Source organism: Cyprinodon variegatus, unplaced genomic scaffold, assembly GCF_000732505.1.
Source record: "Cyprinodon variegatus isolate N-32 unplaced genomic scaffold, C_variegatus-1.0 Scaffold23, whole genome shotgun sequence".
Taxonomy (NCBI): Eukaryota; Metazoa; Chordata; class Actinopteri; order Cyprinodontiformes; family Cyprinodontidae; genus Cyprinodon; species Cyprinodon variegatus.
The window spans coordinates 2362403-2385575 of record NW_015150476.1 but is presented as its reverse complement, the minus strand read 5'-3'; the positions used below and the strand labels follow the sequence as shown (position 1 = coordinate 2385575).

The 23173-nt window shown below is 36.6% G+C and overlaps 1 protein-coding gene across 3 annotated transcripts in view; it reads right to left on the bottom strand.

Moving 5' to 3' along the window:
- The window catches only part of med13l (mediator complex subunit 13-like), a 110800-nt gene that overhangs the window by 40699 nt on the left and 46928 nt on the right, over positions 1 to 23173 (bottom strand). For all 3 annotated transcript variants that reach the window (XM_015392261.1, XM_015392254.1, XM_015392246.1), the window contains exon 3: positions 1591 to 1675. In XM_015392261.1, coding sequence (XP_015247747.1) covers positions 1591 to 1675 — 85 coding nt within the window. The remainder of the gene's footprint in view (positions 1 to 1590; positions 1676 to 23173) is intronic.

Below are 23173 nucleotides of genomic sequence, written 5' to 3'. Positions count from 1 at the left end.
CCCTTTTGACGTTTTGAGCTGATCTCACTGCATAAAACAGAAAAATGCTGCAAGTTGTTGAAAATGGTTTTAATATTTTGGCTGCTCACTGACTTAAAAAAAATACCTTACTTTTGCAGTTCTTACAGTAAAAACCTTAACCCCATGTGTGATCTCATCCGCAGAGGGTAAATAAAAGTAGCAAAGATCTGTGTGTACCGCTGGTTTTAATGTCCTACACCCCATCAGAAGAATAAACAGTTTACTCCTGGAAAGGCAGGCATATGGAATAGGATCTATTTGATGGCCAGGGACATCTGATGTTCAGAGATAAAATCAGGGAGGCTTTTTTTATTATTTACCAGAACATGAACATTTTCTACTATTCACTTACAGCTGGAAACTAATCATCCAGCTAAGGGAGGTGATAAACCAAAGAGTGGAAGTTATGGAGGATTTACAGGCATAAAGCTAACCTAAAAAAAACTTTAATTCTTTGCAGTAATTTTTTTTTCTCTGTCTGTGTAGCCACAGTTACAAGTCATAGTTTGTCAATATCTGCTATATTTTTTAGTACAGCCTCAAAAATACAGACCAACAAACTGGATAGCTTTTTTCCCCCATCTATTAGCTTCAGTTTCCAAAAAGTAAAGCGATTTTAATTACATGACAATTTTCTGGAGGTTTCTCCTCTTGTCTCAAAAGCCAAACCAAATAAAAATGTTTTTTATTTGCCCTTTTGATGAAGCTAATTCTGACTATATATATTATTATGAAACTGTAAAATTCAAAATGTTTTAGTTATAAAAACAGATTTTCCCCACCTTATATTTTCTTTAGTTACATCTTCTTTTTCAGTGATTCTAGAGAACGTTAACTTTTATTTTTTGAAGGCAATATGGCATCTATTTGTTCTGTTCATGTGCTTTTTGGCAGAAGAATTTGGATTCTTTGGTATGACGGACCCAAAAGGCTTGAGTGCAGCTTCTTAGCCAGGGGAAACCATTTCTATTAAGTTCTATACTCTGGCAGTATTCTGATGAAAAAATGAAGTTTGGCTGACTGCAGCTGTTAACTGTAGAAAAACCCAGAAATCTCTATGTCCCGGCATCTACTGACCTTCCTCCTATATGTGGCCTACTTTGAGGCTAAATTGCTATTGTTCCCTGGTGCTTCCATTATGTTCTATATCCTGCCAACACTTGATAGTAGAACATTTAGTGAGGAAAATTGCACAAGTGGAATTACTAAACAGGTGGCATTCTTTCACAATGCCAGTGAAATTCATTAAGCTCCTAAAAGTGATTCATTCTTTCAATAATGTCTGTAGAAGCATTCAGAATGTCCAGGTGCTGGTTTTTATAGACCTGTTGTTGCAATCTCAAATTCAGTGATTTTGGTGGGTGAGAAAATATTTATAGTGCTATGGAGTAGGTGATGGAGCAAAAGAATTGCATATCAGGGCCAAAACACACTGAGTAAGTTATATTTCCCTATAAATGAAGTTGGATACAAATTAAGAAATTAATTAAGTTAGTTTAGTTAGTCTTTGTGGTTTATCCTGTTTAAATGTAAATTATATTTAAAAAATCATCAGATTATCAGTTTTACCTTTCCAGCAGGTTATGTATGGCTTTGAACAGGAGGGTCCTGCACTCGTAGGACAGTCCGCATTCCCAAAGCCCCTCCTCAGCCACTGGAAGAAAAGAAAGAAAAAAAAACAATGTTATTATTCATATGAGTCATGGATAATAAAATATAGAGATGATCATATCAGAAATGATGATGCACACATACTGCTTCTCTATGTGTGGGGTGTGTGTGCACAGGGGCTGCTTGGCTGTACAGCTGTCACCCTGGCTGCACTGACATACCCCCCCCCTTTCCAGTTGTCAGCCCTTGTTAAACAGACAGTGTGAGTGTGTCTGTTTTTGTATGGGTTGATACACATGCCTGCATGTTCAGCTTTCTATATGCAAACAAACATTTCAGCTGTTCTCCTTTGTAATTTTGCGAGTCTGAAGATGTAATATTCTTATAATCAACTTTTGAGGAGCCTGTCAGACATAAGCTGCAACTACACAGATGTGTCATGTATACAATTCTGCAGCCTCCTGATTTCTTAGACCTCTGCCTGAAATGATCCCGGCAGCAGCAGCAGCTCCTCCATTTGCCCTCCCCAGGAAAAAGTGACAATACGCACACACACACACACACACACACACTTATAAAAACATACACAGCGGCCAGTTAGCAGTGTTTCTCTTTGTTCTTCAGCATATACCTGCAGGGCTGCTGAAGAACTGGAAGACTGTGGGTGGGTGTTGTGTTTGCTGATAGGGTGGTGGCAAACAAACCAGGCATCACAGGAATACACAAGGAAAAAAAAAAAGGAATCAGAGACAGAGAGGCAGTTCGCCTGGGGGATGGGTGGCATAAACCCCACTAGATGTTTCCTCCTGCCTATTTCTTATGTCCTCCCTTATTGTTTTTCTTTATATAGATAATTTTGATTATGTATTCCTTTCTCTACCTCTGCTGCTTTGTTAATACCCTCCCCCATTGTTTTTGTCTTCTTCTTCATAGCAAAGTGAATGAAATTTCCTTACTCGCCAGAATTACCCTGTAACCATGGAAACGCTGGCGGTGAGAACATGGCGCCCTGGCATTCAATTTCAACACTGGATCTCCTCCCTCCTTGCCGCCCCTCACCCTCCTCCCCTTCTCCTCCTTCCTCTGTTCTATTGCTTCCAACACCCCCTTTCCTACCCACCCCTCATTTACTCCTGCTTCAGGGCTCAGACAGGAAGCTCGCTCCAGCCAGCTCTTCCACAGTGGAGAGAGATACAGCGAGCACCACGAGCAGAATGCAAAGTCTCTGGAAAACCCAACTCATTAGCTTTGCCCATCTCTACATCTTTTCCTCCCACTCTTAAAAAAAAAAATACTTTTTTTATTACAAAGTCTCCCAGCTGTCCACAACCCATCTTCATCCCCTCCCTTTGTGACAGGCTAGGCGGCACACTCCTGACCCCCCCTATTAGTTTAAATCTATGTAACTCACTCCTCACGCCTCCATCATTTCATCACATCCTCCCAAAAAGAACTTTTCACATTTGCTCCCACAACTCCTGCAGCATTCAGCATGCGTCACCAATCTTAATGAATTGGCAGCAGCATATTTTTTTTAGGCACAACTTTTAATATAGATTGCATGTTTGTTCGAATCACAATTGTCGGGAAGCCGGCTTGCTGCGTCATACAAATGAAAGGTGTGACAAATCACTGTACTTAGAAATTAAGGTCAGGCATCCACAAGAGCTTCTGCACAAAAAGCACACACACACAAAAAATCATTAATAACAAAAAATAGAGTGTGAAATAAAACATTTATCTCATTTTTCAAAGCAATAATATTCCAAATGAGCGTGAAAGTGACACTCAATGAAACTGACATTTTCCCCAATAGTCAGCCTGTAACCGCCACATTTTTAGATGTTGCTTCTAGTTAATCAGAAGAGGAATGCTGTTGGCCCAGGGGATGAGCAGGCTGTAAACACTAAATGCCCCACTAAGTGCACTGGTGGCTTTTATATCATTACAATCAATCATTCATCACAGACAAAGTTACATGAAGTGGAGATAAATATTGTAAAGGAACTGGATCCAATCAGTCCTGGTCTGGCACACCATTCATAAATACGTTTTTAAAGAAAAAACTGCATGTTTTGTTGTAGTGCAATGCTAAAGCAACATTACTAATTTAATACATACATTTTATTTTTTTAAATCTGAGGTCTAACCAACAATCTAATCTATTACTCAATTCAATCATCAATTAAGCTCATTTCAACTTGTCTAATTATAGACACATTTTCTCTGTTTTAGATTATTGACTTCATCCATAATTTCTGTATACCTGCTTTAATTCTAGTCATTTACTGGATATTGGCAGGTTTGTCCCTTGTCTACCGATTCAGTTTGGACTTATTCAGCATTTAATTTAAATGAATTGAGTTCAAACTCAGCTCAAATGAGTTTACTTCTTTTGGATTTAATTCATTTTAACGCAGTCTAAATCAACTCAGTTGAGTCTATTTCCCTTTAACACAGTTCAGCTTGATTTATTTTAACTACAGATCAGCTGAGCTAATGTGTAAACCTGCTTATTCTGTGTCAGGGTTGAAGGAGGGTTTGGGGTGGATTCATGTTTTTATTTTAATTTAGTTCAACCTAGAAAGCAAATTACTCCATTGCACAGTACATTTCAGTTTGGTTTAATTCAGTTTAACAGAGTCTAACTCACTTTAATTCAAGATTAGTCCATTTAAGTGTGATTCAGTTCATATGAATTCAGCTCAATATAAATCATTCCACCCACATTACACCAAATAAACCATATAAAAAATGATTTTAGTCTATTTAATTATATTTTTATATAAAATGTTAAGCTCAATAGTTTCTTTGTAATTTACATTTACATTTGTGTCTGCTGAATTAAAATATAAGCTTCTCAGTTATGCTTAATTTTGAATCGCTAGAATAAATTACATAACTAATCTGGGATCCTACTCCCTATTCAATTAAAATCATTTCTGATTTAGAAGAACTATTAATACATTCAGAAATAGCACCAGGATCAGTAGATGTATATAAAAACAATAAAAAAATACCAGATGATTTGTAAAAAAAAAAAAAAAAAAAAGAAAAAAAAGTTATTTGTTTTAATTCCCTGCCATGAGCATGCACTGAATGGCATGTAAGAAAGGATGTGAGCAGACTTTTTGTTTTATTTTGATTAAATTGTGTAATGAGAAATAACCACTTTGGGAATTCCTATTAGTCATGTTCAGGTTCTATCAACATATTTCTTAGATAAAGAACACATGGAATGTTACAAACAACTGTGCTGTTATTCACTAGCTTAAAGTTTTCCTTGTTTTACTGTAAGGATAGAATATTTTTGAAAAACAGGATGAACAAAGGAACAGAACGATGATAAAGATCAGAGATGCATCAGAAAAACACTTCTTACTGATCCAATTCAGCTTTTAAACCACTAATCAATAAGTCCTTCAGGCAATAAAAAACATTTAATAATCAACTCTGAACATCAAAGATCAATAGAAAAATCTATAGGATATTCTGCCATTTAACACATTCTTTGTAACACTTCATGATTTACAGATGATAAAATTAAGAGATTAACAACATCAATATGTTTTACCAATAATGTTTGAGGCTGAAAGTACCTCTAACTGATATACATTTTTTTCTATAAGTACAATAGTTTTACACTATTTTCGTATCCAGATATAGTTATTTGCACTAATTTATATTCAATATTCTCGTCTAATATTTTTTCGCATTTTTTTATTTTTATTTTTTTTATTGATTTAAGAAATATGCTTTTAATTATAGTCTTGGACACATGTACCTTTTCATTTAGTATGTTTATAAAGGTTAAAACATCTCTGCAATTTCCATATGTAAGATTTTTTATTTCCTCTTTCTGTTTTAAGTTGTATGAAAGGCAATTGTAACAATTACTATTGGAACAGTGTTTTCCAAACAATGACATTGCACTGACTGACTGGTTGACTGACTGGCTGGCTGTGTGGATGCAAGGATGGATGGATGGCAATCATAACTCAGAGAGAAGGTACGTCCCCACATGATGATCATGCATGCATTATAAAGGCTAAGCGTTTATTATTGTGTATCAGTGCAGTACTGCAGTAAATTCATGAAAGATGCTTCTCATGCAGTTACAAGTGTTGGCCTGTACTTTGCATGATGTGCAGGGAGTGAGGTTATACTCCCATAGAGGCATACCCCCCACCTCCCATCCTCGTGCCACAATGCTCTTAACTGCTGTGCCTCTTAAAACACAAACAAGCAGTGATTGAACTGGGTCGCCACTTCCACTCTCTCATATCCCTCCACCTCTCTTTCTCTACTTTAGGATCCTCCAGGTCTAGCCCCATCTTTTCACCTCCTTGTGTTTGTCCTTTAGTCTTTCTGTCCATCTCATCTCCAAACTGCACCTGTTTCACACCATAGGAGGAACTGACTAACTCACTGGTTTAACTCTGTGTAAGCAAATGCAGAGATATTGATCTGAACAGAGAGAGAGAAGGCGGGAGATGAGCCGTGACAACGCTCTGTCTTGCACATGATAGCCCCGCATCCCACCCTAAGTTTCCTTCCTCTAACCCCCCCCCTCCTCCTCCTTATCTTTCATTTGTTCATTTGTCTTGGATCAATAACACTAGCCGCTGTGTCTTTTGCAGGGTGTGCCATCATTTCAACTTGCGAGTATGATATGTGTGCAAATTCCCTCATTAACCAAATCTTACATTGGTCATTAGCTTCGCTGCCACATGACAAAACCTGGTCTCTTTTTAAATAACTTTGAGGGTTTAGTGATTGCCGAGTGTGTTCATCAATAAAAAGAGTAAAAACCACGAGGCTGCACGGAAAGGGTGCAAAGAGAATCAGTAAAGTTAGACAGAGAGGAACGGGATAAAGATGATAATTATACATTTTAAAGTAGAAATGCTCAACAAGCTTTTAGATTACAGGGAACAACTGGAGCAGACTGTGTTTGTTTGTTAAAAGCGGGAAAAAACTATAATTAAAGTTCAGAATAATACGCTTAAAATGTAAATGTCTTCAGTTATAAACTGTCTGATTGATGCTTATATACTGACGCTGGAAATGAGCTGTAAAAAGGATTTCTGTTCCTTAAGTGTTTTAGTTCAAACAATGTTAATATATTGGAACCAGAACATCATTAAATGCAAAACAGTTTTAGAAGGATGATTTATTTTATTAGGAACAAAAGCTCACAATTCAAAGGGCCTACATGAAAAGCTAATTGACTTTAAATCTAAGAACTGAGATTGACGCTCTTAACAGTAACAACTTCATCCAAATTGTGCAATTAGTCACTATAGATGGCAGGTAGTGCAAGTCGACTCTCATCCGCAGAAATGTTGTAACTCAGAATTATTAGAGGGCAACAAGAAGGCCCTGTATAGCTTCTTAAATTAATGTAAATCAGGACATGGTGTGTTGCTTTTAAGAAGTTTTGGTGAGTTGTCAGATAATTACTTCAAATTGATTTCTCAATTGAGCAAATCAGGGAATAATCAGGCTAGTAAAACAACCAAAAATCTTGTTTTTATCAAAATATGTTTCTTAATTTAAAGAGGAGGATAATTCATTTAATGAATCCCATAATCTGAAGTATGTATTTTGAATTTATTCCAGTTATCTTTGTCAGATTCTTGTTTGGCCATCTGAGATACTGGAACCAGTTAACAAAAAGAAAATGTATAAGAAATATCCAGAGATGCCAATTTTTAAAGTACTATAAGCCATATCCAACCTTTGAGTTGATAAAATGTGGTCATATGTTAGGACTATAAAATCTATTGAGTTAGTGGGGGAAACTGTGCACATAATCACACAGCTGCAGAGTGCTGCATAAAGCCCAGAGTGCATTTATTATTGTCAAACTGATGAGTATAGGTAGTTTGTGAACACCCCTAGGTGCTGGATAAGGTCTTAAGATGCCACCTAGGAAAACTAAAAGGCCGTAAAAGCTGACTGTTATATTCCAAGAAACCATTTTGGCAGAGAGCTTTTGGATCAGCACAAATAACATTAATTCTCCTTTCACATCATCAATAACGCTGTTAAAGCTTTCATGTGTTGATTTATTGGCATCTTCTGTTTTGTACATTTATTGACTTTGATATTTTCCAAATCACAAACAGCTGTTAAGGTTATTCAATATTAGGCAGTTTGCAAACAGGACATGTTAATAAAAGGCTTTTCACCTGCAGCTCAGATGGGCATCACAATAACAGCAGGAGGATCGTTCAGAGATACCAGAGGCTACAACTCCACCTCTTTGTAGACTAGCTTTATTCTAATAAATACTCCAGATATTGTACTTATGTGGTGCTGGTTGATGCATCATGGTCAGAAAAATAAAACTAAAGAAAAGCACCAGTAAATAACTAATTCTAAGTATTTATAGAAAGAGACAGACCAAAGATAGACACTTTGTTCAGAACTCACAATTTGAAAATGATGTATTCCGCCTGGTCTCATTTTAAGAAAAAAATTGTTTAAGCTGCTGCCAGAACATGATTGGAATTGCTAAGATTTTAACTGTTTTCACAAAATCTTGGGTGATATTTAACACTTTTTTTTCAAAAGAAATCATATCCAGCAGGTTTTTGAGGAAGATATACTTTAAATTGGAAATGTCGCTGAACTTAAGAGGTCTTTACCTCACAGATTTTGCAATGCAGCTTATAAATGAGCTGCTTGTTGTTACTTGGTCTCACTAAATAAATCATAGAGTATCTGCTTTCTTAGCTTTATACTCGATGCTGAACTCCAATAGCAAAACTGCCTTTATTTCTATAAGAAAAGAAACTAAAAAAAACACATTCCCTAAACAGTCAACCTTCAATCACCTGGGTTGGCAAGAATTTGAAGAAAAAATCGGCTGAAGAAACAAATTATTCTTTGTTTTGATATCATTCAGTGCTAGTTTTTATTTGCTGGACTTTTTTAACCACTATCTTTGTTGCTATGTGTGTGTTGTCTCTATCAGGAGATAATTTCTTTTTTCATGCTCAGAAAAATCCCCACTGATTTTATCCAAAAAAAGTTTAAGAGGGAAACAAAATGAATATCAGCTAATGATACCCTGCTTTCAAATTTGATCCCAGAATAGAGGGCATTATTATTTAACTGTAATACATTAAATATTTAGTCAACAGGCAGTAAATACCTCATACATGTTGTAAAAAGCAAGCTTGTAATCATGTTTCTTTGAACCATTAGTCTAGCTTGTGACTTGCAGATCTTTTAGTATCCCACTCTTTCAAATGTTCTCTTTAGGATCAATTTGAGACAGTGGAACCATTATATAACTAATACTAAATTTGTGATCTGCTTTTAGCAGCTCTTGCTTTGACTAAGCTTATTCTTTCTGGCTATGAAAACCCAGGAAAGTTTAAGTAAAAGTTCAAACAATAGTTATCCTTTATCTTTTGCTATGTTTTTCTTTAACGTTTAATTTTTTGAAATAAAGATTATTTGTCTAAGTATTTATCAATGCAGAGATCTGCAAAAAAAATGCTGTTTTATCACAACTTTATAAAGTTTAAGCTTTATTTAGAATTTAAATAAAGAATTCAGGATGTAATATCACTCTTTCAGCTCATATCCACTAAAGTTTTTCAGATGTTTTCAGAGGGGATTTGTTTACACAACCGCCTACACAAAGTGTAGTTATTTCTAAACGGATGGAAGTTGCTAAAAAATGCTGCATGCGTCTGATGACTGAAGTCCTAAAGTACACAAATCTAACTATAATTATTGGATCAGAAAAGAGCCATGTTTAAAATAAATGATGCTTTGAGATGGCAACAGCAAAGGTTAGGTAGGGGCATAGAAAAACAGATGAGAGTGCTTCTTTTAGATTAAAACAAAAAAATGAGAGGTATGCATATACTATACATTTTCCTGATTTCAGCTGAAGCCATTTTGAAAATAACAATTGACAAATATTTGTTCAGACACATTTCTCTAAGGACTTGCAGCTATAATCGCAAGTATGGGAGTAATAAAAGTATGGCTGAAAAGAGGTAATATAAATACACCTTGAAGATTTTTGTTTAAAAAAAACATAAATAAAAGTGAAAGCATTTTCCTTCCACTTCACAATGGGTTTCTAACATAAAATCCAAATAAAAAACACATTAGTAGTTGTATAATGACAATGTGAGAAAGTTAAAGGGTTATGGATACTCCTGCGAGGCATCATAAGTAAGCATCTGCATCTTTTCTTAAGCATTTTATTTCAAAGCCTGTAATAAGCTTAAAAGGCATGAAAAAATTACAAAGGATGCATTCAGATTGTTAGTCTGGTCCTGGAAATGGTTAGAGGGTGAAAGTTTACACCTTCACTGAGCATGGTTTACTTTCCCATGGAGATTCTCAATTAAATTCAGTTTGGTTCTAAAATACAGTATTTATCCCTGAGGGAAATTATATATTCTAACTCTTTTTTATACCAAATCAAACAGTGTCATGCACTTAAAACAGTCTGTGTCACAGGCATTGTTGCTCAAGTGTTGCACTGAACAAGGAGAAAAAAAAGCACCAAGAGACTCTGAAGTTTCTCTTACTACTTCTGTGTTCGAATTGTAGTTATGCACCTTCAGTTCCATCTAACTCCTGAAGACATATTCAAAGTCGTTAATCTTCTACTCAAAGAGGGTTCTCTTACACCACATACTCTCTTCCTGCTTTTTCTAAGCTTGAACAGGCCGGCATTCACACTGCAAGTAAACCTTTCCAGTGTCCAGATAAACCGCACTGAGATCTGTAGTTGTAACCGTGTCAGGGTGTGGTTCCAGGCTCTGTTTCAGGGTCCTAGATTAAGTTCAAACAGGCACGATCTGTTCCAGGAATCACATTCCACATTTAAAAAGGTTCCAAAGATTCAAAGTGAAAGCAGCCCAATCAAATTAGCGTTATGCTCATTACCTTTAAATCAATTCCGAATTTAGACATATAAATATTATTTCAGTATCCTGATTATGGTTATGATAAAAACTATTTAACAATAACAAATTCAATCTGCAAATTCCTGTTAGTAGATTTGAATGATAGCAAGATAAATGTGTCCACTGAAGGCAGTAAGACCCAGCAGACCTGGAGTGATGGAGAAAACAAGGAGTAGAGGTGACAGCAAGGAGGAGGAGGCTCAGAAAAAGTGAAGGGATGAGGGGGAAATCTGGAATCAATTAGGTGACTGAGCTGGAGCTGCTTGCATAGTTGTGGGGGTGAGTCAAGTAGAGCCAGTAGAAGAGACTGGGTGTTGTGCCATCAGAGTGCACGTTCACAGAAACACAAGCTTATAAAAATAACTACAGAACTTTACTGATTGAATCATCAGTGTGATCATTTAGTGTGAATCTTCTGTCTGCCTTTATCCTATTTGCTAATTTCTCCACCAGAGTAATGTATCAACCAAAAAAAAAAAAAAAAAAGCTCCACTTCTCCTCAGCTGAGGTCAAAGTGGAGGGCAAGAGCGGATAGCTGGCACCGATCCAGGCTTTGTTAACACAGCAGCTCACACTATTCCCTTGCACAACTTCTCCTCGTTACTTCTGTGCACCAGATCCACAGTACTTTGTTTTGTATCACTGGCTCTGTCAATGGGGGAATTTGACTTGAAGGGGGAAAAAAAAGAAAATAAAGCACATCTTGTAGAAAAATGGCTCATGTCTTGTTGTGAGTGGAGATTTAGCATGCCAAGGCAATTTGAGTTTGCAAGCAAAAGCACAGAATATATCAAGTCTAGTTTTTATATCAGATATGATTTCAGTGATCTTTGCAAAATGCACAGCAACAGAAGTTTTTTTTGCTCTCCTAGAAGGGGAAACCTATCTTACTGGTAATGCATACAGTTTGTCATCATAACATTTTTACTTATTATAAACAAAACTTGGCACATACAAGACAGGAAAGTGCTTAAAAAGACATTATTTTCTCTCCAGACCTTCTGGCAAAATTTCTTACTCACGAGCAAAGCATGTCAAAAGTTCTGCTGTTTGCTGCAAGGGCAAACAAAGATTTCTTTATCCGATACCGACATCAGTGGAGATAAAGTGCATGACTTTTGTTAATGGGGATTTTTCTTAGTCTCTCTTTTGCAACATGGCTAGTAGCAAAGTGTCAATCAGATCAAAAAAGCTGCTGAAGAATTTTACTGAGTTATAATGTGTTTTTAATGGCACTAAAACAAGCATGGGCATGATACAGATATCAGAGAACCTTGTTTTGCACAAATGTAGAAATTCTCCTTTAAGTAATTGAGTTTAAAGTGCATTCACTTAAGAACATATCAGGATGACCTGTACTCCGTCTTTGATTGTACAATGCTGACCCTCCCCTGCCTGTTGCTGATCTGCTAGCTGCAGTGCATTCAGAATATTTTGAGAGGTTGGCTAAATGAGAGCCTTCTGATAATGAAAATGTGAGAAACCAAAACCAAAATTGGAGACTTTAGGTTTGACTAAGATATGTTATAAGAGAGGAAATTAAAACTTTATTTGAAAACAACCAAAAAAAATGCTTGATCGTCTCTTTATTCTTCTCTGCAGGATAACGGTTCATGCAATAAAAAGCCAGAAAAAAAGAAATCAAGTACAGGATACAGCATAACGTGGAATGCTATTATTGTATTTCATGAAATGACATTAGTAACAAGATCGATATTTGGAGACAAAAAAAAAAAAAATGAATAAAAAGGGGGAATAACTGTTTTAATGAAAACCAAACAAGTTTAACAGAAGCTTAAAGCTCATGCAATAAATCTCTATGGAGAAAAGATTTTTTTATCGACTCAAACGGAAGGAAATGAGCAAAAGCAAACAGGAAATAGGGAGGAAAATTAATAATTTAAACCAAAAAGAACAATCGCAAAGCGCATCACGCTGCAACATTATGCTAGCAGAGAAGTAACAACTCAAAAATTATGATGAAAAAGTTGTTTTAGGGCCATTGAGTTTTAAGTGGAAAGAGACAACACACAAAATACAACAAAGATAGTGGTTAAAAAAGTCCAGCAAATAGAAACTAGCTCTGAATGATATCAAAACAAAGAATAATTTGTTTCTCCAGCTGATTTTTGGTCTTCCGCTTCTTGCCAACTCAGAGCAAAGAAAAAAGAACAAACCGCAAAAGAAGCACTGCAGAAAAATCTCACAGCCTTACATGAATTGACAGTCACTTACATAGTTTTTCCACCCAAGCACATGGTGTGTGTGCACAAAGATACACCCCTCACACCCCCCACAGGTCTCTTTCAATGTCTTGGATGCTGTGAATAGATGAATGCTAAGTGATAAGTGTTTCCCCCAGGGTCACTGGGAAGTAAATAAGTGTCTGCACTGTTTCTCACACAGAACACATCCACAAAACTCACATTCTCTGTAGTCTCAAATTACAATTACACTCTTGGATTGCAGCACAGAATGATAATAAAAATAAAAACACAGAATTAGATTGAAATCAAATTACAATAATTGGCCTCAGTGCAAATCCTCATTTTAGATGAAATGCAAATTGCCAGCCAAAATGCTGGATTATTTTATATTCCAGTTAATCTTATAACTAATCTTCCATCTGTGATTAAGTGCCTGGATCTGACTGCTTGGTATTTCTGACAGGATGGTTTTTAATTCTGTACTTTTCATTTCTTTAAAAATACTTTAAAATCTGCCTTGGTTAAGTTTCTCAGGGAATTATGCAGTTCAGTGCAACACATTATTATTGTTTCATTTTTTCTTAGTTTTTTTAAAAGAGAATTAATTACAGTAACATAGTTTCATGCAGAACATCTATATTACTTTACCCACATAAACATTACAAACATCAGTGTGTCTTATGTGGATCACACATATGTTTTCTTTTTTTTTTTTACAAATACAAATCAGACTAAATTCTGTGGAGACCAAAGAAAAATGTTTGCATCTCACTTTAACACGAAGTTCAAAGGGTATAAATACTCTGCTAGAGTGAACTACCTCCACAGTTTGAGCTATCATCAATAGCAGCATAAATTAGGTGTAAAACTACCACCTCAGGTTAATTTTCTGCAGCAATCAGATTCTAATGCGTCTACTTGTGATGGATTTAATTTGTTTGACTTGACAGGCATTAAGAAAACCTCTTTATTTCAGCTTAGATAGCTGAATGAGGTGAGGAAGTCTTGGTATTTGCAGTTCGCTTTTCTGATAGCAGATGTTTATGATGGCTCCAGTGGTGGTCTGAGTGGGTGTAAAGGTTGGAATGCTGGCTTTCAAAGGACTTTTCAACCTTTTCCCAAGCAATAGGTAAACATTAAAGAGGATTTATAAGACTTTTCCACATATAACTAACATCTCTGCTATTTGATAGAGAAAAAAAGGAACCAGTACTAACTTTATGAAAATGTCTTAATAAAACATTAAATACCCTAGAAAGAGTTGATTATTTAAAACCTTCTATATAAACACTTTTTTCTAGTTGTCATAGACTGTGCTTAAAAAAACACTACATGTCAGAGTTTCTGTAAATCTGCTTATATTTCTTTGATCCATGCAATTAGAGCAATTCATGCTCACTTAATGCATAGCTGCGAGCTGCACGGTGCACCCTAAGACACCACATCAGCCAAACATATTAAATGACAAGCAACAAACAACAACGAGGAAGCCTCTGAAGTGGGGGAGTTAAAAGTGACTCCGACGTAAATAGCTTCTGTTTGTTTTAAGTAATGCCAACTGAAGTGTGTGCGGTCTGTTTGGGACCTTGATATTTGGAGTGTTGTTCAGTTTGAATGATTCACTCAGTCTACCTGCAAATGTCAAATGTTAAGCAGACAGTGTTGCTGTGGCATGCAAATTACACCAATTAGGCAAAGAAAAACAGTTTATCTAAGACTTCAGTGGTGCAGATGCTGAATTACGACTGCTTAATATCATGTAAACAAGCTACATTAAAAGGTTTTCTTAGTTCCACCGGAATGAAAAAAAAAAAGTTTGGCAAGCTTTGTAAATGATGCATAATAAAGTGAATCAATTGCAGATTAAAGCATAAGAGCATGTTATCTTTAATCATTTAAAGATTTTCTACAATTGCAGAGCAAGCCGTGTAAAGAAGGAATCGTTCCTGTGTGTGACCCTTGTGTTAAGCCATAGACACTTGAGCACCTCATTAGAAGTGAATGAGCCTCGAGGTGGGAGGCAGGGCAGCTATTGAGAGGCTTAACAGGACGCCACAGGGCTTCCTAACTGCCACTAGAGGCGAAACTCAAGAGAAACAGAGAGAGAGTGACAAGCAAATCTCTCTCTCTCTGTCTCTGTCCAGAAGATACAGCAGGGACAGACAGTTCTCAGCTCTGACCTGGCAGACCAGTAGTTCAAGCAGTGGCTGAGCTGTCTGGGCTGGCCCTCGTTTGACCCTTAGACCACATGTGCCTGAAGGTCTGTGAGTTTTTCTGATTTAGTCATTTCTAGTGAAGACAAAACAAGCACTGGATGAATACATCTTCTGCCAAAAATCTACTTACCCAGAAAAACGATAAGCTCACTGATAAAATCAGATAAAATTCTATCAACTTTAGCAAAACTAATCAGCAGCTATTTAAACTGCTTCAGTCCCAGTTTATGTCTGTATATGGAGACTTCTTAAGCATGTCATTTTGATTTTTTATAAGGTCAATATAATATTTACATTGGGTTGCAAAGCTATTCATGCCTCTTGAAATTTTTCACATTTTTTAATAGTTGCAAAGAAAAAAAACATACATATTTGTCTAATGAAAGGGAAGTATTACATGGAATTGGTGTTTTGTTTTGTTTTTTGTACAAAAGAAAATCTAAAAAATGTAGTATACATTTGCTTTCAGCCTCCCAAAGTCAATACTTTGTAAATAATCTCATTAAAAGTATAGTTGGATATGTATCACTCACAGCTTTGAACATTTACGGCGTCTCTGATTGGCTTTTTCTTTTGTACAAATCGCTCAAGCGCAAACAAGCTGGAAAGTGAGAGCCTGATTTTCATCTAAAGTATTCCAATGCAACCTAAGGTGCAGGTGCTGGTCTTATACAACCTCCAAAAGGTTTTCTGTTACCCTGTAATAACTTAGGATAACCTATTTTCTTAGTGTTTAAGCAGGTTGGTTGCTCTTTGTAGTTCTTTTTTTCCAGCAGTGTTTTCTGATGAGCCCCAAGAAACTAGACTGATATCATACACAGGTGAAGTCCTTACCAGCTAGGCGAAATCTAAAAGTAATAAATTGCACTGTTTTTTATTAAGGCATGTTGCAGTAAAAGTGGATAAATGAAAATGCAATACTTTCTAATTGTCTACCATAAAGGCCTCAACCCAAGAACCACTGCTCTTCATGTTTTATCTTGTAAAGGTTACCCTTCAGTAGCATACCTTAAATAAATAAATAGATAATCAACAGGCTTCTGTTGTACTGTAAAGCCTCTTTGCCACTGAAAATAGCACATTAGCCAAGGTTTTTCAAACATGGGGCAACCCGCTAACAATCGGCATTTGGCCCACTTCCACTGGCAAAAAAGTGGGTCTAATACCTCGCTGGCAATCTGCGTGGCCTCTCTCCCCCCACTGCTGCATGTCTGGTGACACCCTCATGCTTGGTTAACTTTGATGATGTCACCAGTGCAACAGAAATAAAGAAAGTAAACAATGGAGAGAAATATTTATGCAAGCCAGAGAAAAGTAAGTGTGTTTTTATTGTTCGTTCTTTTATCTGCCTGAATTCCTCTCACATGCTGTGCCATGTTTAGCGAATGTAAACAAGAGTTGTTTGTTAGATTAGAAGCGACTGGCGAGGTGTTTGACGTCCGTACGTTGTGTTCAATGGTGTCACGTAATTTAGCGCGTCAACCCTGGTCTGGTGTTCCCACAGCATGCCAATCAGAGCCAAACCGATTTTAACGCGGGTCGCTTGCCGAGTACATCCCCGGGTAGACACACGTCAGTGAGCTGTTCCCACTGCCACTAAAAGCCGATTGTTCCCCGGGTTATAACAGGTTTTTCAGCCAGTGGAAAAGCGGTATAACTGATGGCATGCTGACAAGTAGTTAACCATATTTTAAATAAATTCAATCAGATTAGTTGGAGGAGGTATTGATTTAAAAAAAATGTAGGACATTGAACCCCAATCAAAACCTGGATTTGGTTCTGCTGGTTCAGATCCAATGTAAAACAAAAGATCAAAGTTTTAGCTCATAAGTGAAAAACAACTGAAAAGATTATGGAGAATAAATGCTTTTGCAAGGGAACCTATACTTTTATAATGTCCCTAGTGAGCATTTCTTCCATGTTCATCAGCTTTTCTGAATCTATATCTGGACAAAAAAAAGCAGCTCTTGAGGCTCTGCAAATCTATTGATTACATCTGATCATATAAATGAAATGAAAACTCTCAGCAGAAGAAAGAAGATAACCAGCAAATGTCTCTGTCATTCAAAAGGCATTCTTGTGTTTCCTTGCTGCTAAACCAGTGGTTGCAAAACCTGCTAGAGAATACAAACCTGGTATGGGGGCCAGTAATTCTCTAGCGTCTGCAACAAAATTAGCATCGCAACACTTGTGATAAAATGCCGGGAGGGGAAAATTCAGTTTGGCTCTTGCAGTCACTTGATGCAGGCTGAGAGGTTTTACAAACTGCAGAGATCAAAGAGAATTGGCTCATCTTCAAACACAGGCAGGGTGTAAAGAAGGACAACAGTCCACCAAATTAATCCACAATGTGTTTTTCAAACAATAGAGTAGGTACAAGCAGTAGCCCTACGTTGTTTTATGATTTCTCTTTTCAAAACAATTGTACCTTACTGATCTTGAACTCAGAATAACAGATGATAGGAACGACAGTTTCGATTTAAGTGTGCAATATTTAGCTTTATCTTTTTTCTGTAAGTGTGATATTTAGCCATGGATACAAAGACTATAGACAGATATAATAAAAACCACTACAAAAATTACTGACCATGGTGCATAATATGTGAACAATATTATACTTATATAATGTTATACTTAAAGCTGACCGACTGAACTCTCCATTGTCAGAAGCTTTTAAAATTTTATTGTGCATCATGATTGTGGGAAAGACTGTCAGATTAATAATGGAAGGAGAATGAGAAGCAGAAGTGTACTGTGGGTGCCAAACTGTCAGCCTTCGGTAGCGTTAACATCTATAGGCCCATCTCTTTCATTAATTTTGCATACCTACAGGCAAAAGGTTGGGCTGAGCTGTTCTTGTAACTGCCACACCAATGTTCATTGTTCTCCCTAGTCAGTCGCTGATAAAGCTTTATTTACATATGTATATATAATGCAACATCCACTGCACATCCATTAAGTAGATAAGTTAGTGTAAAAGAAATTTTCTGATAGTAAAGGCACTCATTTAAGAAATAAAATCAGCAATACTGTTGATTAGATAATAAATAGGCCAGAACATGAATGCAGTAAAAGCTGGAGTGAGCCCTATTATTATTCCCCAAAGATCCTCTTAATGTAAGATATAAAAAGTTGTAAAGAATAAGATCAATTAAACTATTTTCTCTGTTCCAAACATTTCTTGCTAATAGTTTATTTAGCTATCATGCAGACTGCATTAAAGGAAAGAAAAGCCATGTCTGCAGGACAAAAAGAGACGGCTCTACCAGTGAGTCAGCAGTCAGATAATCGAAGTGACAACGCAGATATGCAGTCCATTGGTTAGATTTTATAGGTATCTTCTGTTTCACAAAAATCTGTTATCTGCGGAGCGATTTATCCGTTCCAACACTTAGCTATAGTATCCAGTCAATTTTTACAGTTTAGCTATATTATATACATCATTATATACGTATAAATATCTTTACTGGTCCTATTCACTTCATGTGTAACATTAGTTTAAAATTACTTAACAAGACTAAATGAAACATTATTCCTCCCAAACTTTAGATTGGCCTGACGGATGGTGTCCACCGAGCAATTCAACATAAGGAACTATCATTTATCTATATTCCAAACATGTATTTTATTGTTAGAATAATATGATACAATCTTACAATAAATGATGCAACTTATTCCTGTTGCTCTAGGGTTAACTGTTTTACGCAACCTCCGGTAAGAAAGATGAAACTACAGTAAACCAGTCTTATTTTTAGTAACTAATCATAAATAGCTGGTTGATAAGGCTTTGTTGAGTATTTTTAACAAGAAACACATCATAGGGGAGGGAATGCTTTTGAGTCAATGGTTCAATGCAGTCAGCTGGTTTTCCTTAGATAGAAAACATTGAACAAATCTGACTGTATGATCTGACTGAATTGTCTCTGTAAAGCTCCTTGAGATGAAATAAACTGAATTTAATTTAACTGTTGACGCAACCTGTTTTCTGTCAAGATTGTGATTCTGCTCATAATAGTGGAGGTTTTTAGAGGACCCACATGCAGAGGCAGAAACTTAGGAGGTTTCTTGCAGATTTAACGAGTGGTGGAAACAGAAGCATAAATCCAGAAAAATAACTAATTGAGAAAAAATGGAAACAGAACAAGGGGAACACAGGTTAGGGAAGGACTGAAGAGCATCCAGCAAATAGTAACTGCAGAGGAGGCGTATAAATGCCAAAAAGAACAAAAACTGGAGTAATCAAGTGATTTGGAGCAGGTGTGGACAGAAGGATCTAGAAGGGAGCTATGGGAAGACGACTGGCATAAGGGGGGGAACAGAGAGTAAACAAAAATACACAAGAACTCAGATATAACCAGAAAACAACTAGAATGACAATAAATGGAAATGAAACCAATTACGATAGCTAGAAAACACAGAATGAAAATAATTAAAAGAAAACTTAAACAGAACCAAAAAGTGCAGAATCATGACAGGCTGGAAGGTATTTGTCCAGAATAACAATTTGTAAAATTCTATTTGTATTCAAGTACTTGCCTCACCTTTATAACGAGGCTTAACATAAATTACAGTGTCTTAAACAATAGGCAGAGCTACTGAGGTAGTCTACAGCGAAATGTACCACAAATACAGACATACAAGAGTTAATTTCATTCATGCAAGATTTGTAAGAAAAAAGAAAAAAAAAAAAGATTTGGGTTTTTTCCCCCCTATAAGCACAGATTCCTGTAAAAACAAACCCTCCTGAATACACTTCCTGTTTTAACAGGCGCCACTGGTGGAGAATAGGGTAAGTTAGAAAAATAAGCCAGCCAAAACGACATAACCAGCCTTGTGCAACTCAGCTTGTGAGGCCAAGAATACCAGGTAAAAAAAAAGTGAACTTATATTCACTGCTTTACTGTGTTACTTTGGCAGAGGAGATTAAATAAAAAGCAGTGTGGGCTAAATAATTGTGAGCAATATTTAAAAGAAAAGGAATTATTAAACCTGTGAGGTCTAAGCTGTTGATCATATTGAGTAGAAACAGAAAAGTCATTCTCATTTCCCCTCCTTACCTCATACCAGCCTCTAACCCCATCCAATAATTCCCCCCTACCCCCACCCGCTTTAACCGTGTTTTCTCTTTCTGCCTTCCAACCGACATTTAAAGACTCCTTTAACTCTGTTTTCATCTCAATTCTTTCACATTTTTAAATCCTCTGTCCCTGTCTGCCCCTCACTTTGTCTCATCATCCCCTCTCTCCCTCTTCGTCTCTGTGAGACACACACAAAGCTTTCATTCTTTTAGTTTGTGGCTTTCAGAAACTCTGAGCTTGTGAAGGGAGAAGCTCGCACTCCCACCCCTTCTATGTGCAGCTGGGAAGCTTCACCCCTGCCATTGCTTTGGATTTTTTTTTTTTTTTCATGCACGCGTTTGCACATGTATAAACACATGTGCAGCACAGGTTCAGGAGGTCATGGACCACGCCTCGATTGCCAGCAAAAGGGGAGGAGAGAAGAAGAAGCGGGAAATTAGAGATGCTCCATCGTTGGCAAATTTAAAGAGAAGTAAACATGACTAATGCAATATTTTCCCTTAAGCCCTATTCTCTGGCTCATTGTCCCTCTTTTGTGCTGCCAAGCAAAACTATAAGGAAAGAGTTTCTTTTCCACAAAAAAATCAAATTTTTTTCTTCTTTGTTCTGTGAAATTGTCCGCCCTGTTAGAAACAGCCACAGCCAAAGAACAGACTGATCCAAGACGAGAGAGATGTGAACAGGAGGTGTGAAATTTTTCCATTTTCAAAAATATGTGTATGTTGATTTATTTATTTTTTTAAGTGTACTGGAAATGCAGCAAATAAGAAACCTAGGGGGGGAAAGAAGAAACACGTGCAGAATACCACACCAACTGCATAACCAACTCGCGGAAATCGCAGATGTTCTTCTCTCCCACAAAACAAACCACCTCTTTTCTTTTTCTTGAAGCATGAACTCACATCAAAAAACACACACTGCTTTTCTTCTCCTTTTTTTCCTTCCCGCTTTCTCTTGTTCGTGGCCTTTTTTTTCTATCACTAAATTGCTGCTTTCCACATGTGACTCACTTTTTCAACAACCTGAGCCAGACAGGGGGAAAAAAAGTCAAATCCAGAGTCTTCTCACAGCCTCTCAGTTTTTTAAAATCCCTCTCACTTAGGTGAAGCTGCATTCCTTTGGGGGTGTGGGGGGTGGAGGAGGGGGTATCTTATACCCAGTACAGATCTCCCATATTTATTTTCTCCAAAAGAATTGTTCCCAATTTAGACTTTTGTCAGCATTATGACCCAGTTCCCAATTGACGGAACATTTTAAGTAGCTAATTATTCAGTCTCACTGTTTGTGTTTTAGATCTGAGAGCTTTTTTTTTTTTTTCAAAGATAAATTCTGGAGGAATAAAGGAGAAGGAGTAGGCCTTGATTGGCAAGCGTACACCCACACCTTTTATTTGCCAAGGAACTGAGAGTGCTCACAGACATTCACCCCCCTGACATCACAGAGAGCGACCCCCCTCCCAAAAAAAACCCAACAAGGAAGGAAGAAGAAAAAAAATCAGCAGGCACAAAAAAGCGCAAAAAAGGAGGAGGAGAAGCAAGAGGATGGAGGGGGAGGGTGGGAGAGAGTGGAGGGAAGGCAACTTGTTGACAGAAATGGAGATAGTGAGTCATCTTATATTGGAAGACAAGCATTGATTTTGTGTGATCATAAGATAAGGTATGAAGTCCACCCTGTGCTTCTTTTTCTTTGCTTTGTATCACACCTTTGTGGATCAAAAATACATTTCATTCATGTTACTGAATCAGGGAAAAAGTGATACATTCATGTATAACACATCTATAAAATGTATCAGTGTACCACAAATATTTCTCTTTCAAAAAGTTCCACATCCACAAAATGTTCTTTTGCTATTAATACCTTTTATTTATTCACATCCATTCCATAATACTTGTTCCTAATTGACTTGTCTCGGCGGTTGTCTTGTTCATCTTTATCCCCAGTCATTTCAGTCCTGTTTACAATTTATGAAAGAAGTCAGAACCTCAAAGGTTATCTAACAAAACAAACTGAAATAAATTACCACATTTATCTAGGATGTTAAACCAAAAACTTGCCCCGGACTCTACTTCTTTTCCTTAGCTTCACGTTAATAAAAGCTTCCTGGGTGGTTCGGTTTATTGCATCTTCATACAGTTTATAAATATTGTGCAATGCATATAAGTCAGAGAAACCCGGCTATTACGACACACCTTTATTTAGATTTCTAGGGATTCTATGTACCATTACATAGCACAATCAACTGCCTTTGCCTGTTTGTCAGGAGAAATGTAGGGGACATTTCAGACATATGGTACAGTAGGTGGTCCTTTGTTTTCAGATTAGATTAAAAAAAAAAGATTTTTGAATATCCTCCAGACTACAGCACTGCTACTCAAAAATGGAGATGCTTTTTTAGGCCATCTTCACAATATTTTAAGACAATATCCGAACAGAAATGTCTGACCATAAAGTTGAACTTATGCAAAGACACAGGAGCCATAATAGGCATTGTAATACAGATAAAAACATGGAGGTGGTAAAGTATTCCTGCAACAGAGGTAGAGAAGTTCACATTTGGCATGTGGCATGTAGGTGTTTTATGAAATAGAAGCACATAACCCAAAATCCTCTTATGGTGGCCTGTACTGGTTATTATGTTATCCTAACATAATTAGTTGAGTTTTTCGAACAAATTTCCTTTCATTTTTTTTAAATCAATCATTTTCCCAATATTCTTATATATTCTTTTCTATTTTATATATTCATTTTCATCATGTTCATATTTTTTTTCTAATTACCTTTGTGCCAAAGCAATGCACTTTTGTTTCATGTACAGCATTTTAAATGGTCTATATATATATATATAAAAAAAAAAAACTTGCCTTGGTTAGAGTATGGTAGCAGAGTGGAGTTAAATACAAGTTAGTTTATAATCTATGTTGGGATTAAAGTTGCTGGCTATAAATGTTCTACTGTATGTCAACTCTGACCTACAGTAAACAATTTCAGTCTCTTGAGGTGAAAAGCTGGCAGAGACATACTCTGAAGATCTGAACCAGCATTTACAATTATGATCTACTTTAAATTGATCTGTCAGTTAAATCTCAATGAAATAA